General features: G+C 39.4%; 1 protein-coding gene across 4 annotated transcripts in view; it reads left to right on the top strand.

Annotated features, from left to right (window-relative positions):
- The window catches only part of RASAL2 (RAS protein activator like 2), a 252,763-nt gene that overhangs the window by 192,999 nt on the left and 40,926 nt on the right, over positions 1 to 18,838 (top strand). For all 4 annotated transcript variants that reach the window (XM_011361240.2, XM_011361239.2, XM_011361237.2 and 1 more), the window contains one exon: positions 10,614 to 10,723. In XM_011361240.2, coding sequence (XP_011359542.1) covers positions 10,614 to 10,723 — 110 coding nt within the window. The remainder of the gene's footprint in view (positions 1 to 10,613; positions 10,724 to 18,838) is intronic.

Genomic DNA, 18,838 nt, shown 5'->3' with positions numbered 1-18,838 from the left:
GGATTAGAGATCTGAATGTAAAAGATAAGTAAATAAACCACACAACTACTAGGAGAAAACATAGATGAATTCCTCTTTAATCTTACTGTAGAAAAAAACTTTCTGTAATGGTTACTGAAAAGCCAGAGGCAAAATGTTTTTTAAAAATTCCGTGGCAAAAAAACATAATAACAAAGTTAAAAGACAACCAGCTGAGTAGGAGAAAATATTTATAGCATATAAAGAACTATTAAAAATTGAGAACAAATAACCAAAATACCCATATAGAAAAACTGAAAACAGATGTAACTAGGTCTCAAAAACTATAAAAATTGTCTTGAACATATAAAAACAACGTTCAAACTCACTTATAATCAGAGAAATGCAAATTAAAACAATACAGAGATACCGTGTCACCTTTTAGGCTAGCAAACACTGTAAAGTGTGACAACAAATTCAGCTGGCAAGGCTGTGGGAAACACACTCAGACTTTGCTAGTCGAAATGCACGCGGTTTCTCCAGGGGATTTTGGCAGAGCTACATATGCACTTCCTTTTTGACCCAGCAGTCCACCCTGAAGATACATTTCCATCAGTTTGAAAATACTTATGCACAAGGTATTCCTTGCATCATTGTTTGTAATTGCAAAATATTGGAAATGACCCAAATGCCCGCTCATAAGAAAGTAATTATGTAAAGTGTATGTGGAAGGTAGGATCCTGCCTGTATGGATGTGGACGTGAACAAAACTGACTACGTCTTTGTATCCCAGCTTGTGTTCTTCTATGCCCATAGCTCTGACCTGACTAGCCTCAGCCAGCACCAGCGCTTCATAGTTAATGATTAGCTGTGTCCTGTAAGCTTACACAGTGTAACCATAAAGATTCTTGTCAGTAAATGGCCAGAATGGCATAGCAACCAAGATTAATATCAAACTGGATTTTGGTGTCAATTCTAAGCAATTATCCATCATAAGACAGCTAGGAGGTGTGGTTCTCGGCATACTGCATTTTTTATCCCTTTGTCTTGTCATTAGTAGTTAAGCTATACTGTAAAATATGTCCTATAACCACTGTCTAGTAGCAGAGAATAATCTGTACAAAGTGCTGGGTCATCTGTCCGCTCCGACCAAATCTTCTGTAAGTAAATTACCCAGTAAATTTTGTTATAATTAACGGAGTTGCCTGCTTCTTTCTTTGGTCTGAAGATACCTTCTCGGTTTGGTGGTTGGTCACTGTACTTTCACTCCACCTTCAGACAGTGCCCCAAGATGTCCACATCCTATTACACAGAATCTGCGAAAATGTTACCTTACAAGGCAAGACACTTTTGCAGATGTGATTAAGGCTGAAAACCTTGAGGTAGGAAGAGTACCCTAGATTATCCACATAGGTCCAATCTAATCATGAGGCCTAAAAAAACTGAGCACCTGTCAGAGAGACGCAGCATCGCTAGCTTTGAAGATGGAGGAAAGAAACTAGGAGCAGAGGAACGGGGGGTGGGCTGTAGAAGCTGGAAAGGGCAGCAGAGTCTCCCCTAGAGCCTTCAGAAAGGGATGCAGCCTGCTGACAGCGTGACTTCAGCCAGGTGAGACCTGCACTGGACTTACAGAACTATACGATAATCAATAGTATTGTTTAAGCCACCACGTTTATGGTAATTTGTTACAGCGGCAGTAGGAAGCTAATACAGTAGGTAAAATTATAAATTAGGCCCGTAATTTCAGTCAGTACAGAACCTCTGTTAATTTCCTACTTTTCATAATTATACTATGGTTACGTAAGACATTAACATTAGGGGAAGCCGAGCAAAGGAAAATGCTCTGTACGATTTTTTCAAATTTTCTGTAAATCTAAAATTATTTCAAATATAAAGGAAAAAAACTATCAGGGATTCCTTCCCTTCCCAAGACCCTTCTCCCACTCCAGCTCGTTAACATCCTCTTAAAAGGTTGCCGTTTCTTTCTGCTATTTTTTTGTGAACTTCCAACCAAGCTTTTAACTCAGTGGTTCCCATATCATGTGTCCACGTAAGGACTTGTTCACGATTTGTTGTAAGCAGTTATTCTTAATAGACCCAACCTGGAAACAGTGCAAATGTCCATCAGTTGGCAAATGGATAAACACATTTTGGTATATCTACATAGTATAATAAAAAAGGACACAGCTGATACATGCAATAACACGGCTGAATTCAAAAACAGTATGCTAAGTGAAAGAAGGCTCCATACTGCATAATTCCATTTATGTAACATTCTTGAAAAGTGAAACTATAGGGACAAGTCAGACTTGGCGGTCTCTAGGGGCTGAATCAGGAGGAAGGGATTGACTATTAAAAATTTTATAGTTTGAGGGGTGATAGAAATGTTCTGGGTCTCAGTTGTGGGTGATAGTGTTCATTTGTTAAAATTCATCAAGCTGTATAGCTAAAAATAGTGAGTTTTGCCTTTTCCTCCATAAATCTAATGTTTTTAAAGAAAATACACATTTAAAACAATATATAAAAGTTGAAAGTAAAAGGTTTGAAAAAATTTAACGGGAAGATGATAATCAGAAGAAACCTGACAACAGTGTTTCTATCAAATGAAATGAATCTCTAAGACAAAAAATATTATTATGGATAGAGAAGGTATGCTAAATATCTTTGTCCCCCTAGTAAATCTTAGCGTGTCAGTATGTTGTAACATTATTACAACAATTATGTGTTATATAGTATAACAGACATATTTTACTTTTATGTTTTAATATAATCTAATAATATCAGTATGTTAACATTGTTAGATCTGACTAAAGGGTATGTGTTTAATATGTTAATTTCTATGCTTTGGTATGCTTAAGTTTTATAATAAAAGTTTTACTTTGTTTAATAAAAGAGAATTATTGGATGCTTGTCAAAAATGCAGATCACTGTGCTCCACACTCAGAGATTCTGATTCATCTACTTTGGTCTAGAAAAACAATTCTAATTCATGATAGGACCTTATTTCCCTCTTTGATGCTGAAATTTGCAAAAACAAAACAACACCACTCCTAATTAGAATCCCAAAGCCCCCATCGGGGAGAAGTTGCCCACATGTAAACTGCTTGTTAACAGTAAAGCACTTTGCATCTGTTTGTTGCTTTGTTATTACTGTTACCTACAGTTTCCCTTCCTGCTTGGATTTGCAATGACTGGAAGGTAAACTAAGTAAATAAACTATGACTGGAAAATAGAGTTTAGCATTTTCACTCACCTCTCCTTTTCTTTTTTTCCTTGTCAATTTTCTACAATCAGATTTCAGTCAACATTTATTGGACATTTACAGGTTCCTAAGTTACATTAAGAGAGCAAGGAAGGGAATAATTTATATATGACATATCCCTTCTCAGGTAATTACAAGTCATAATAATATGGACTGCTAATAGATACAGAATACACAGAGATTAATTTACCAATTACACTAAAATTAAAAGGCAAGAACTAAAATAGGTCCCACCTGGGGTCCTTTCTAGTTGACAGGTGGCATTTCCTTATTGTGAGGCATATAACGTTTTAAGGAAGTGCTGTTAAAATTACTTAATCACCTAGAATTGCTTGATCCCTTGTGTGGTCAGTGATGTGACGAAGTCTCAGGGCGAAGCAGGGTTCTTTCGCCCCTCGCGGTGTTTTCACGTGTGAGGTGATGACACGTCTCTGTGCCTCCACTTCGCGTGTCTTAAGGGAACGGCAGCGGCGCTAGGACACCCGCGAGCCGTCCCTTGTCACCAGCACTGAGGCTTCGGAGCCTGGTTGCGGAGCAGCAGCTTTATTTCAGTTACAGTGGTGCGGGAAAGGCACGTTCGGTCCGCGGGGGATGCTCCAGTTTGCAGGCGGTGAGCAGCCCTCACTGTCTTAGCGTTCGTTTACCAAGCTCCAGAGGAAGGCACCGTTTGGCTCTTTCTTTCCCTGGCAGTTGCTCATTTTAAGCCTTATTTTGACAGAAAATAGTGACTACAAACTAATTAAAGTAAGTCATCTTAGTTGGATCAATTGCTACAACAATGTAGTTGCTTAAAATGATAAGCTTTTTAGCATTTTTAAGAGCTGTAGATGGTAGCACCAGCATTTCAAAGGAGAATTGGGTGAGGTAGGATTTGTTTTGAGGGTTTTATTAGTATTCTGGTGGATTAGGTTGGCGTCAGTTACAAGGATGAAGTCGGTCCGTTTGTAGTCTTTTCTTTCTATTTATGCTATTGCATTTTTAGAATATACTTGTAGGAGCATCATTTACTCTTCACATCAACATAAGACATATCATAACTTTATGTGAAAGAGAGAGAAGGAAGCATCTTCCTCTTGATATCTATTCTAAAATTTTATATTTGGATTTTTTTCTCTCAGTGACCATAGAATCAATTATATAAAAGTAATTTCAAAGTAATTTCAGTAGCGTTTCAATTTTACTTTAGTGTAATTATATATATAAGAGTCCTAGATGAAAATTTTTCTAAGTAGATTGTCACACTCATGTTTTGGGGTTTTTGTGTGTGTGTGTTTTCGTTTATTTTTTGTTTGTTTGTTTTTGCTTTCTTTTTTCCCTCACATTTTTGAATTGTCATACTGCATTTCTGCCTCTTTGTGGTATATAATTCTATAATAAAAGAGGTGTAGAAATTAAGTATAGAACACACAGGGAAATGCATTATACTAGAGTATGTGAAGAGGAATTAGAATGTGGAAAATTAATATAGTGTTGTGGTTGAAAAGCAAGGATTTCAGAGTCAGGCTGCCTGGGCTTGAAGTTCTGCTCTGCCATTTAGCAGCTGTGTGACCTGGGAAAGTCAGATGCCTTCTCTGTATCTCAGCTAGTGACGTGTGATCTGTTGGTGAAGAAAATGCACTGTTCTTATATTATATTGCATCTTCTTGCTCAAAATCATATTAAATCAGTCCACATTTCTATTTTCGTATCTAAAGGTATTTCTCTCTGAAAAGCAAATGCCTATTGATGACTGCCTTGAATGGTCTTGTCTCTCATTGTTGATTTTATTAGAAATCAGAGTAAAAGTTGAGACCCTCACAGTGGCTTGCAGGATCAGTAAGCTGTCACCACCTGCCCCACTGCTGAGACCAGCACCACCCTGCCTCCTCTCTGACTTCATTTCTCACAATCCCAGCCACACTGGCTCTTGGCTCTTTCTTGAACATTCTAGGCATGCTTCTGCCGTAAAGCCTCACCCAGCCTGCTCCTGCTGCCTGGAATGCTTTTTCCTCTGACATCTGCACGCTGACTCACCTCCTTCTGGTCTCTACTCAGTGTAACTTTCTCCTTAAGGCCTACCGTGACCACTTGATGTTCTCAACACTTTACACGGCTCCGTTTTTCTATAGTGCTTATCTCATGAATTATTATGTTCTTTGTGTATTGTCTGTCTTATTCCACAGTATATAAGCTTAATGAAGGTAAATATTTTTGTTTGTTTCGTTCACTGGTAGGTCTGAAGTGCCTCAAGTATCTGGCAAATAGTAGGTGCTCAGTAAACACATGAACGAAAGAAACTTTTTAAGTACTAGTAATATACTGGGTTTAAATCCTAACTCTTCGTTTATTAAGTTTGTTACTGAAAGCAAGTTACTGAATTACGTACATTGTGGAGTTGTCATGTCAATTATGTGGTATGACATGTTGGAAAATCCTGGCCGACGCTTGATAACCAGGAAGCCTTCGGTAAGTTCATTCCGTCAACAGACGGTGATGGGATACTTATGATGCGCCAGGCATCACTGGCCACCTCACCGAGCAAAACAGCCGAAAAGCCCTGCTGCCGTGGAGCTCGTCTCCCTCCCTTTGTTGTTGTGGTTTCTAGGGAGAAAAGGCCTGATCCCACCTCGCCCATTTAGTCGTCTCTCGCCCTAGATTCAGAGTCAGTTAATACTTACAGGTACCCACTTTCACTCCTTTTGAATTCAGTTATCTTATTCTTTGAATTGGTCCCAGAAAAAGGAGTTTTTAATCCTCATTTTACAGATAAGAATTCTGAAACTTAGAAGTTGTGACTTGTTCAAGGTCATCCAACCAGGAGAAATCGGAGCCAGGATTTGAAGCCCCACAAGGTCCCTGCTCTTTCCATGGTGGCACTTGTAGCAGAAACACCATGGCGTATACTCATTTCACTGCCTATTTTATTTCCGGTCTACAAAGATTCATTGAGCCCCACTAAATGTCAGGTGTCAGACCTGCCCTGGGAATGCAGATTGTCTAGTTCCTGCCCTGAGGAGTCCAGCGTTTGGTAGGGAAGACTTGCCACATAAGCGGGCATGCACCGTGCTGCATGGAAGGCTAGTTCTGTTCATGGATACCTGGACGCACAGCGGAGGGTCAGGACATGCTGGAAAAAGACACGCCAGAAGGGATCATCCCTGAGTTGAGTCTGAAAGGATGCCTTGGCCAGGAAAAAGGGAGGGAGTAGAACAGTAGCAGAGACTCGTGGTGAACGGAGAGGACTCTAGGCTCTTAGAGTTGCTGGAGTGTAAAGCACGGAGCAGGGAATGGCCAGGGATCAGGCATAGTTAGTGGCTGCCAGATGAGACCACATTCTGCAGGCGGGACTCTTACCAGGACCATGCTTTTCGCTACCTTTATGTCAGTTACCCACCCAGGGAGGAGGAATTGTGTGGTACAAGGCCTGCTACCTTTACGTAAGGAATTGCTCAGGAGAGGGTAGTGGGCATGTGGGCAGCATACACCCTGAGCTTCCCCAGAGGGAGTGATGCGGAGGCATAGTAGAAGCCAAGCCCAGCTTGGAGATGGTGAATTTTTAGTGGCAGGAGTTTATTCAGCGATGTGGTCTTCCTGAACAGCTTAGTCATGGAGCCAGAATTTAAACATTGATCCAGTGTTGATTTCGGATAGCTGGTGATTAAGAGGGTTGTTGGTGGGAGAACAGCTTCAGAAGACTGGCCACGAAGTCCTAGCTGGATGGAGAAGACAGGGACAGGGAGAAAATGGGGTGGTCGAGAGACTGGAGGATCCTGTGAGGTTGAAGAGCGTACGTATTGGGAGAAAAAGATACGATCAGGAAGAAAAGTCACAATGAAGAACATTGCTGTTTAAGATGTCTGAGGTGGAGGTTCTCTGAATGATGGTAAGATCTAGGACGGCTGAAGAGGAGGCTGAGGATTACTGGAGGCACGGAATTGTGAGGCTAGGGTATTAGATGGATCACGACCTGGTTATTTACTAGTATGGTGTTAAGAATTAAGAGACAGAAATATTGCAAGCTAGGGACTAATGCCTTAATGAATAAAGGAAGGGAAAGAGATTAATGCATGAGAACAGCAAGGAACGATAAAGGATGCTAAATCAAGATGACGTGAATCTCAAAGAACATGCTTTACTCCAAACCATTATTTTGTGGAATAAAGTTATTTAATGGAATAATGGTTTGACTCCGTAAAGCTGTTCATGGTAAGCTTGAAAAATACCAGCGCCTCGTCCAGGGCACCACCCAGTATTGGGCAGGGAAGAATGGAAAGCTTCTATCAAGCAGGGCTCTGAGCTATACGGTGTTCTGGGAGCAAACCATGTTTCGGTCATATCAAGAAGATGAAAACAGAATTTTGTGTAGCAGATTCTTCTACCTCCGTGAAATATGACTAACCACCCTGGGCAATCTTAAACTTTTCCTTATCTGTATTCCAAAAGTAGCCATAATTTCGTGTATATAGTTATCAGATGTTTATTGAGCACTAACTAAGGTTTAGACGCTGTAGTAAATATTAAGATAGGATTAGCATTATACCCTCCCTCAAAAGTTTAAGGACCAATGGGAGCAATAATGATACATTAATAGCTGGTCAAACCACCTCTCCAATCTTGTTTTTTGCTACTCCTCATCGTATACCAGCCAGACGAAACCTGCTCATGTCCCGGTGTTGCTGCATCCATGCCAGTTTCTCACGCTGAGCCGCACACGGTACCCTCGTCCCTCAGCGCACTGCCTGCCCTTCTGGATCTAGCACGTTCCACTCCTTTTCTATAACTTCCCCTTATTTCTCCGCATGATGTAACCTCTTCTTTCTCTGAATCCCTGAAACCGTTTCTTATGTACCTCTCTAAAACAATACCATGTTTCACCAGTTCTAAGATGCACAGTTTTCTCACTTTTTAACACCTCTGTAGATTACTCTTTTAAGATATACTTTGTCATCAACGCTCTTAAAAGAATACAGGATGATGTTCTGTGGACTAACATAAACAACAGCTCCTTTGAGTCAAATAGTAGTTCAGAAGAACGAAAAAGCATTAGGAATACCTTATCAGTTTATTTTGCATATATTATTTGTATGTATACACTGTGTGGTACCTGACAAAACCTGCCTGAATAAGTTTTTTAAAAACTTTTCCTTTAATGCAAAATTAAAAGTCTAAGCGATAAAACATTGTGTTAGTTTAATTGGCAGCTTTTTTCTTAGTGTACATAAAATAATGGTGTGACTTACAATCAGCAGTGTGCTAGATTCAAAGAAATGGGATAGTTAACTTAACTTTTATTTTGTGGTTGGATATGCCAGGTATTGAGAACGTGTACCTTCCTAATTGCATCATATATATTTATGTTTCGTTTCTAAATCTTATATTAAACTAGTGCCACAAAAGACACAGGTAAGGTACTATATAAGTGAACATCTGCTAGTACATTCTCAGTTAACTTCTTAACTGTGTTTTTGTTAGAAATGCCTTTCTATGATATTTGGTCAAGTCCTTGGGCTGGATCTCAATTAATTTTTCGAACTAACTGTAAATGAACCTAACAGAATTCTGTAAACTTAGGGCTGGTTTGCTGACAACATTTCTAAGCAAATATGACTCATCTTGATTGAAGCATTGCAAGTGGTAAATAAAGCCTTAGAGAACACACAGCAGCGACACTGAGATTGTACCGGAGAGCAGACAAATGCCCGTCTCTAAGAAATACAGTACTTTCAAAAATAACCTTGTTTCCTTCCCTCCGATCAATCTCTCTACACCTCAAATGAAAAAACAGCCGAGGGAATTATGTGTATATGATATTTTCTGGGACTTTTTACCTTTATTTTTCGAGCTACAAGAACAACAAGAAATAACATAAGCATTTTTTTTAGTCAGCAATATAGTTCTACTTCTGATTTAAATGTTTGTTTCCATTTTTCTCTAACGGAAAGAGCAATGCCAGTGTGTTTACAAAACACTTGTCATAGAATAGTATACTCGACTGTTCACCAAATATTTCCATTTCTCTTTCAGGATACATGATAGGGTTGTACATACTTTATTAATTAAAATTGGGTGTGGCCTTTCTGTCCGATGAAATGAGACCGGATGTGACATGAAGCTTCAAGAGCTAGTCCATAACTTGTCACACTTCCTTTCTCCAGCTGCAGTGACCGTAGAAGCACACAGATGTAGCCTCTCTCAGCCGAAGCCCCTGAGTGAGGAGGGCGTAAAGCCAGGCCCAACTCCCTCGGCTGGCCTGCTCATAGACACATAGCATGTTTTATGCCACTGAGATCACGGGGTTTTTAGAAAAGCACACCCTAGCTTTTCCTGATGAGTATAGTCTTCACCCCGAAACAGTGGGCTTTGGTGATAACTAAAAGAATATAAAAGATTTGATGTGCTGATATTGGCTTAGCATTTCTTTTTCTTCCTTATGGAAATATTTACTGGACACAGCTTCTATCAAATAATAATTATCTCAAAGTGATTAGGGTCATTTTCCATGCATCAAAATAGTTTTCTTTGAGTTACAACATTTTCTCAAGACATTTTGACATAGTTCTGTAAGATGTCCTTTTAAATGCTAACAGTAGAATTGTTTCCTGAAAGCAGTGACCATCATCATTCATTCTTGTATTTATTCTTTTATTCAACTCCCTTTTATGGAAAGCCCATTATTTGCCAGATGCTAAGACTAGGAAGGTGTTCGGGGAACTCTAGATAGCTTAGTGGAAAGTGGCAGGAGGCAAGCAGGGGCCAGAATTGTAAAGGACTTTGTTCTTCTGATGTCTGAATGCTTTAATGTTTTCATAAATGATACCTATTTCATTTTTAAATAATTTAACCACATTTAAAACTTAATTTTACAAATATCACATCCAAGTTGATACAGACCAAACGTTGACACTTTTGAGGCCACCAGCACATTGCTTTGTGCTCATCACTTAGCTCTTTTTCTTAATTCCTCCAGTGCACCAGTCAGGACCTTGTCACCTCTGGGCCTTTGCACGTGGTATTCTCTTTTCCTGTTTTCCATTAATTTAGTTCAGGAAATCGCCGCATGCTATTTCTATTGAAATTGCTGACACCATCTTCATAGAAAGGAGTATGTTTTTCTATATCATAGTTTTGAAAATCTCGTTGGAGTTAGAAGTTTCTCTACCATAAGCTAGTATAGAAACTAAGAAATTAAGTGCTATCAAAAAGTTGAATTATCCCAGTCATCACTGAAGAAAAAAGGGTTTCATCACATGACCAGGTGGCTTCAAGCAACAAAATAAGAACTTAAAAGCTGGATTCTGTTTCTGGTGTTCAGTATAAAAACCTGAACATCACTTGCAGAGGTAGCGCGGGAGAGTAGGGAGGCGGCAGCTTCCTTCAGCTCGCCCTTTCCTCACCTTGTGACGTTTCATTCCAGGGGTTCTTCAGCAAGCGCCTGAAAGGCTCCATCAAGAGGACCAAAAGCCAGTCAAAGCTCGACAGAAACACGAGCTTTCGGCTTCCATCCCTTCGCAATACGGACGACAGGTAGGAAGTTAAATTGCTTAAAACAGAGAAAGCAGTTTTACGGTGGGTTTCCGTTAGGCATTTTGGTCTTCTCCAACATCGCATCAGTGACAATTGGAATGATCCAATACAAAAGTTGCTTTTTTTGTCTTGCTCATATTGAGACAAGGTATAAAATGTTAGCTCAAATACCCAGCCAGTTCAAGAATCTTATAATAATATTGGCAAGTGTGTGGATACATAAGAACTTAATTTAAGAATCAATTGTGCTGTTTCTATAGAACCAAGCTCTAGTGGTCAGAGATGTATCTTTCTTTTGTAGAATAACTGTATGGGATGATGATGATGATGATGATAGCTAACATTTTTTTGAGCACTGTGCTAGATGCTTTATACATATTGTCTTTTTAAATCTTTATAATAACCCTACAAGATAAATATTACCGTTATCACTATTTTACAGATGGAGAATCTGAGGCATGGAGAGGTTAAGTAGTCTTTCCCAAGGTCATACAGCTTAGTAAATAGCAAAAAATGGTATTCGAACTTAGGCAGTTTGGTTCTAGAGTCCATACTCTTCACTATTACATTGCTCTTTGTGTATAGCTTACGGAATCGGTCCGATTGGTTTGCAGTGACATCTAGAAGACATATATGAAAAGGAAGCCTGGATTTCAGTAATTGGGACTACCAGCTCGAGTAAACCTCAGATGTATAGCTTGCTAAGGATAGCAACTAAATTCTAAAATCATTGAACATGTGCTAGGACGGACACATCTTTAACACTTCATGCCTCCATAATTAATAAATACAATTTAGGAAATGGTACTTTTTGTATCTTAACACATCACCACCATCACCAGTATTTACTGAGTGCTTACTATGTGCCAAGCATTTTTAATGTAGACTCTCATGTAATACAAATCTAGATACTACTATTACTATCCTCTGTTGGGGGTACACTGTTGCCCCCAGTAGAAGAATCTGTTGTTAGGAAGAAGGGAAGGTTGGACATTACAAAGACAACTAGCAGTCTCTGACATAAGAAGGAGGTTGATTTGCCCACCCACCCCCAGCAGTAGGGAAGGGTTCAGCTCCCACCCAGCTCTAGAAGGCCAGCAGCCAGGCTTACCTTTATCACATGGCAAGTTTGAGGAACTGAACCAGCCCAGATAAAAAGACCTACAGATAGTGACATTTGTGCTCTTCCACCACAATCCCCGCTGGTAATCACACCCCTAAGTATATTCAAGAGAAATGAAAATATGTATTATTACAAACACTTGTGCGTGAATGTTCACAGCAACATTATTCAAAAAAGCAAAAAAGTCGTGGTGATCCAAATGTCCATCAACTGCTGAATGAATAAACAGAACATGAGACGTTTGTGCAATATATTATTTAGCGATAAAAAGGAATAAAGTACTGATACATGGTACAATGTGGATGAACTTTGAAAACTTTATGCCAGGTGAATGAAATCAGTCACAAAAGGTCATATATCATATGATTTAATTTCTATGAAATGTCCAGAATAGCAAATCTTTAAAATCTTTAAAGACACAAGATTAACGGAGATGTGGGGATATGGACATATGGGTGGTAGATGAGAAATGCCTGCTAATGGACATGAGGTTTCTTTTTGGAGTGATGAAAATGTTTTAAGCTTAGATTGTTGTGATAATTCCACAACTCTGAATACGCTGAAAACTGTACATTTAAATGGGTAGATTTTATAGTATGTGAATTATATGTCAATAAAAATGTTCAGTATTTTAGGGGGAAAAAACAGCTGGCCAGGAAGTACTCTGCAACGAAGCTCATTAATCCATAAGCTTCATTCCAGCACACAAAGCTTCCCTTGAGCTTTTTAGTACTTTACTCTTAAATATTAACATATAGCCAAGAATCTTCAGGTATTTGAGGAAAATCTCCAACCTGAATGAGAGAGAACAAAACAAATAAACAGGAGAAAAAAGAACCCAAAAGAAACAGACAATGCTTAGAGCCAAAAACAACTTTAAAGTATAATGAATATTTTCAGAAGGTAAGATTGTGCATCAATCAAACAAGCAAGATACTGTAAGAAAAGGAACATCCATGAAACAAGAAAGACAGTCGGAAATTAAAAATATAAAAGCTAAAGTCAAATCATTCTCCCAGAAAGTAGAACAGAAAATGAGAAAATAAACCCAGAAGATTCTAGAAAAGAGAACACAGAAAAACTTAGGAGAGGAAATTGTCAAAGAAATAATACAAGAAAATTTCCCAAAACACAAAAACACAAATGTCTGCATCGAAAAGGCTACCAGATTCCCTGCACAGTGAATGAAAAAAGACCAGAGATCACCCCCCCACACTACACGCACACATCCATTCACATCATCATGAAATATTGGAGCACCGAGGCTTTAAAAATATCTTAAAAGCTTCTAGAAAGAAAAAGTAGATTACATATGAAGGAGGAGCGAAGAGTTGCATTGGAATTCTCAGTAGAAATATTGAAAAACAAGACAATGGAGCAATGTCTTTAGAATTCTAGGTGGAAATTACTTTCAAACCAATATGCCATAGACAGGGCAGTCCTTGAATGTCAAACTGAGAAGTTTGGAGTTTATCATGTAAGCAGGGGGAAACTTTTAAACATTCTTGAGCAATCAGAATTGTGCTTTGTATAGATTAGTCCAGCAATGAAGTTTCAAATGACTTGCTTTACGGACGCAAAGTTTGAGAGACCAGTTAGCAAAAAACTATTTGTAAGAAATGATGAAGTCTCTAAGAAGGATAGTGGCAGTGGGAATGAAGAGGCAGAGATAAGATAGGAGGGACATTTTAGAGGCAAAATCAATAGGATGTCACAAAGTCATCATTGTTCTAAAGCCAGCTAATCAGATAAAAGCCAGTAAAGTGATTTCCTAGAATCAATATTGGCAGCATTTTCACATTAAAGCCATGTCATATGGGAGGGTGTTGGGACACAGAAAACTCTGCCATTTCTGCCATCTATTCAAATGCACTTTGAAAAGTTCAAAAAACTAGAAAATGCTGAAAATCGTGGTCATACTACATTGTCAGGCGTTCCAGGGTTCCAGGTGCCTGTCAGGCTGACTCTAGAAGTACTGCTTAAAAACTACCCAAAGTTTTGAGGTAACTATAAGCACAAGTAGTAGAATTTTTCTCACCCTTTTCTAATGCCCCTCAAATAAAAACCTTCAAAGTTATGTCCTCAGTTCTGAGGCTCACTAACAAAACTTGGTTTTAAAAGTATCTGCTTATTTGTTCTTTGTCAGGAGATACCTAAAACTAAGTGTGGTATTCATTTGTAGGAGGGAGGGTGGATTTCAGAACAATATACAGAGCTTCTTAAGTTTCTCTTAATTTAAACTAATTTTTTACCTTTTTATTTTGAATTTATATATTCACAAGAGTTGTAAAAATAGTACAGTCTTACAAACTTTCTCCCAGCTTTCCCCAGTAATATCTTATAACTACAGTATAATATCAAAACCAGGTAATTGACATTGGTACAATACTATTAACTAGACTACAGACATTTTTTAGTTTACACCAGTTATTATATGCAGTCATTTGTGTGTGTTTGTAGTTCTGTGCTGTTTAATCCTATGTGTAGATTTGTATAACCACCACCACAGTCAAAGTACAGAATTGTTCCAATACCAGAAAGAACTCCCTCGGCTACAGTCATCCCTGTCTCCCCCACCCATCCCTGACCCCTAGCAACCACTGATTCGTTTTCCATCTCTATAATTTTTTATTTCAAGAATGTTATTTAAATGGAATCAAGTAGTATGTAATAATTTAAAATTGGCTTTATTTTCACTAAAAGAACACTCTTAAAATCCATCCAAGTTGTTGGATCTATCAGTTTGTTCCTTGTTGTTGCTGACGAGTGTTCCTTAGTATGGCTATACCAGGGTGTATTAAACCATTCACCCACAAAGGATATCTGAGTGATTCTTAGTTTTTAGCTTTTATGAATTAAGCTGCTGTGAACAATAGTGTACACAAGTCTCCACCTCTCTGGGGTGAGTACACAAGAGTGCTATTGCTGGGTTGTATGATAAGTACATTTTTAGGTTTTTAAGAAACTGTCAAACTATTTTCCGGAGTACCTGTACCATTTTACATCCCCACCAACAATGGTTATGGGGTCTTTCTGTGTTCCAAGAGATTTTCGCCAATGTTTTCTTGTAGAAGTTTTATGATTTTTAGCTTTTCTTTTTAGGTCTGTGACTCATTTATTTAATCTATGGTTGCATTAAATAAAAGATCTTGACTCAGTTTATTTGTGTTCAGTCTAAGATATTAATCAAAGCCGCAGACTTGCCCAAGCCAAGCCGGTTACAGGGAGGCTGCCTGCCATTGTGTTCCTTGCATCTACCTCTATTATAGTGCCTGATACATAATGCACACCAAGTAATTACTGGATGGATAGATGGATTCATACATATATTCATTTATTCAACCAAATTAGAAGCTAATGGGAAAGCAGATAGTCATGAATTTTGGAATGATTAACAAATGTCATTGAACTCCATCCGTTTTTTCCTCTTTTATCCTCTTTTCACTCATACTTAATTTTATGGCAATAATGAGACTAAAAGTCTAAATTCAGAAAGAAAAGTTATTAGTCTTTCTACTCATCCTTTAACTAGTAGGTATGTTAGTTGAGGTGGTTTATGAGTATGGTTTGGTTTAGTTTCATGGGAGTCTTTTAATTCAATATAGTTTTGTTTATATTAAATTGTTTAATAGGCACTATTAGAGTTTATTCCATTTGCAATTTAAAGAGACACAAAAAGGGTGTATTACAATACGGTACAGTTTCTGTAGAGAGCTTGTTCCCTAGAGTCTGTCATGTTGGAGGCCAGTTGAATTTTCTGCCCTCCAGAACATGTTTTAATATTTATAGTCTTGTCTTCCTTCTGTGTCCACCTTCACTGTATATATACGTGCACATGTACCAAAATAGGTTGAATGTCATGTTTGTCTATGATGATGAATTTCCTTTCCAAGAGTATGTTCATTTTAAGTGACAACTCAGGCTGACAAGTATCCTTTTTTGCCATTAGCAGCTGGGCTCATTACACCATCCTGTCTAGAGACTGAGAACCGGGAGAAGGAAGATCAGCAGTCTATGTTTCCAAAAATAGCTTTTTTGTGTGAGTGGTTGTATGGCATTTTTTTAAGCTAACATAAAAATCAGTGAGTAATAGGGGCAGCAAGGACTGGCTTTAAGCTCCCCAGGTAAAGAAGTGCCGTCAGGGTCCTCGGGAAGGACATCTTTTTTTAGTCTACACGTAGAATTCTGGCAAATGAACTTTAATTTAATTTATTTCATCTTCCTTCCTTCCTTCCTTCCTTCCTTCCTTCCTTCCTTCCTTCCTCCCTCCCTCCCTCCCTCCCTCCCTTTTTTAATTTAGGGATGGAAACCTTTAAAATGATAGTACAGAAAAGGATCTGCTCTTTCAAACAGAAAACATCAGTTGGATGTTTTCACAGATGTCAGATTGAAAAACAATTGAAATCAGGGAGCAGGTAAAGCTACATTTTTCCCAAAGTGAGATCTCAGATGTAGTTTTTAATAAACTGATCAAACCCTATATATACTCGCCGATAGAGTATTAGAACACCTAATTTTGTTAATTACTACCTGGGAAATTTTCAAATGAGGCAGAGTGCCTTAGGAGTACATACTGGTGAATACAAGCGTGTATTGCTGCACCCAGCTTATGGCTGAGCTGCCTCTTCAGGAATTCAGTGAAGCAGTCTGAAATCAGAACTGCCAAGCCAAGCAGAAATTCACCTGCACTGGAGTACAGGATTTTGTGTGGCAATAAGCATATTTAATTAAGTTTCCCAAGTTTGGGACTAAATCTGTAAACATGTGGCAGATTGAGCTAGCACATCCAAGCACCATTGGTGCTTTGGGGAAAATATGGCTTTTTAAAAAATTGGATGGTAAAGCTGAGTAAAATCCAGCTGTGTTTTGCTTAACACTGCACTAATCAAAGTTCTTTGACTCCTTCTTTTCCTCATCACTGTATCCAGTGGTGTGTATGTTGCTCCTCTTCCCCCACTATTCACTTTTCTTTTAAGACCCATTTCAGATAGGGATGTGGGTTAAAGCAATGTAATACTCATTCACCATAGTAATAGAAAACCTCTCCTGCCTTGTAGCAGCAGATAATCTTCACCAGCAAAGCAGTTAGATTTTTGACCCTTAATTAGCACATTGCTAGAGCTCATGGAGTTGACACAGAAATCAGGTGTCTGCTGACCTTAAAACAGAAGTGTAAAGAATACGGTGCCCATTTGTTAGAAGCAAAATTGCTTCTAGGAAGCAGTTTCCCAATTAAATCGAGAAGTAGTCATACTGAAGCCCTGAATTACGCACACATGGAGTTTGGGGTTGTGGGATAGGAGTGCGGGGGTTGGGACGGGATCCCTGGCCAGTAGTCAAGGGATTCCCAATGTCCACTTTGGAGGCGGGGTTTGTTGATGAAGGCCATTGTCAGATTGGGCTGAGAAAAGTTGTTTTAAAACTTATTCTCTCAATAAATCCACATTCATAGAGATGCAAAGCACCATACAGAGCTGCTAAAATTCTCTAATTAGCAGATCGAAGGAAAATCAATTCATATGAAGGCACAGGAAGTGACAAACATGATTTACAGGGGACTCGGGGTTACTAATGCTATTATATAGAAATATTTGTACAGATAAGTCCCCACCCCCTGCCTCCGCCATTCCTGCCCCCAGCCATTCCAAGGCTGCTTGATTTTCCTGTTTACAGCAATCCTGCTTCTCTGGGAATTACATCTGTCTTCTCAGAGACACTTTCTTCCCAGTACAGGAAGATCTCGCTTATTTACGCAGTAGTAATGTCGAGCATGTTAGTGACTTGGTGTTCAGTTCATGGGGGTGTGGATGTGGGTGTGTGTACACACATACACATAGGAGATTCTGAACTGTGTATGAATAATTGCGGTTTCAGGGACTAGGAGTAGTTTTGAATTCTAATCACATATGGCTTGGTTGTGATATCTGTTTATGGCAGCGTTTGGAAGTTAGACCCAGGTATCAAAATGAAATTTGGTCGGCATTGGAAATACAGTGAATAAAGAATTTTATCCAACTTTGTGTAAAAGAAAAAAGAATGAGTAACCCAGTTAGGATGATGTAAAATCAGACCTAGAAACAGTAAACCAGGGTAAGCACTGCACAGGGACTAGAACAGACGTGAGAGGAAGATTGGACTTGCAAGGTGGGCGTAACAAATACCTTCCAGAAAGGGGCTGGGAATGGCCCAGCTCTGTTCCCCAGCGGAGTTAAGAGAGTCCCCTCCACCCCCAGGTTGCCTCAGTGTTTTCCTAAAGCCTTTGACTCTGAGAAGTTGCACGTGGAAGTGGGCAGAGGCCTCGCGCTCCTTCCCTTCTGTCTTGAAACGGTCAAGCCTGCGGCGGGCTCCTGAGTCCTTCCAGCGCGGCTTCTCCCTGCCGCCGCGGCTCTAATCCGCTTACAGGTGTAGCAGCACCATGGCAACGGGCCCAGCCTAGCGCCCAGGAACCTCCGCGCTGTTACCTCAGGGGCTGGATGCCGCCTGAGGAAGAGGAGGAGGAAGATCGCCTGGGCTGCAGTCCTCTCGGAAGATGATTTCATGCACCCTCGCTTGTCCTTCTGTTCTGCTTCTGCTGAAGACTTGAAATTACGCCTGGAAAACACTTATCCAAAGATGTTACCAGTGACCGCGGGCGGCAGGGACACTGTCTTCTATTGGTTCTTGTCTTCGGAATGGAGAGTTGTTTTCTGAGACGTAGTTCAGGAAGTGACTTGCTGTACCGTGACATGTGGCACCGCTATGCTTTGGGGTTGCACTGCCAGGTGGCTGTACAGTTGCTTCATGTAGGTAGACATTTATTGCATTTGAAACAAAATTAATTTCTGTTTTAGAATATTTTCCTAGGAAATTTTAAAAATAAAAGTAAGCCTTTTCTCATACCTCCTTCTATTTTAAATATGCCTTTTTCTTTCCTACTGAGAGCTTCCTACCACATCATGGGAGGCTTTTTCCCTCCAAACAACTCCTCCTGGGGAAAACGGGCTGGAATTGGG

Source organism: Pteropus vampyrus, unplaced genomic scaffold, assembly GCF_000151845.1.
Source record: "Pteropus vampyrus isolate Shadow unplaced genomic scaffold, Pvam_2.0 Scaffold65, whole genome shotgun sequence".
NCBI lineage: Eukaryota > Metazoa > Chordata > Mammalia > Chiroptera > Pteropodidae > Pteropus > Pteropus vampyrus.
This window is presented reverse-complemented; position numbering and strand designations above follow the sequence as displayed.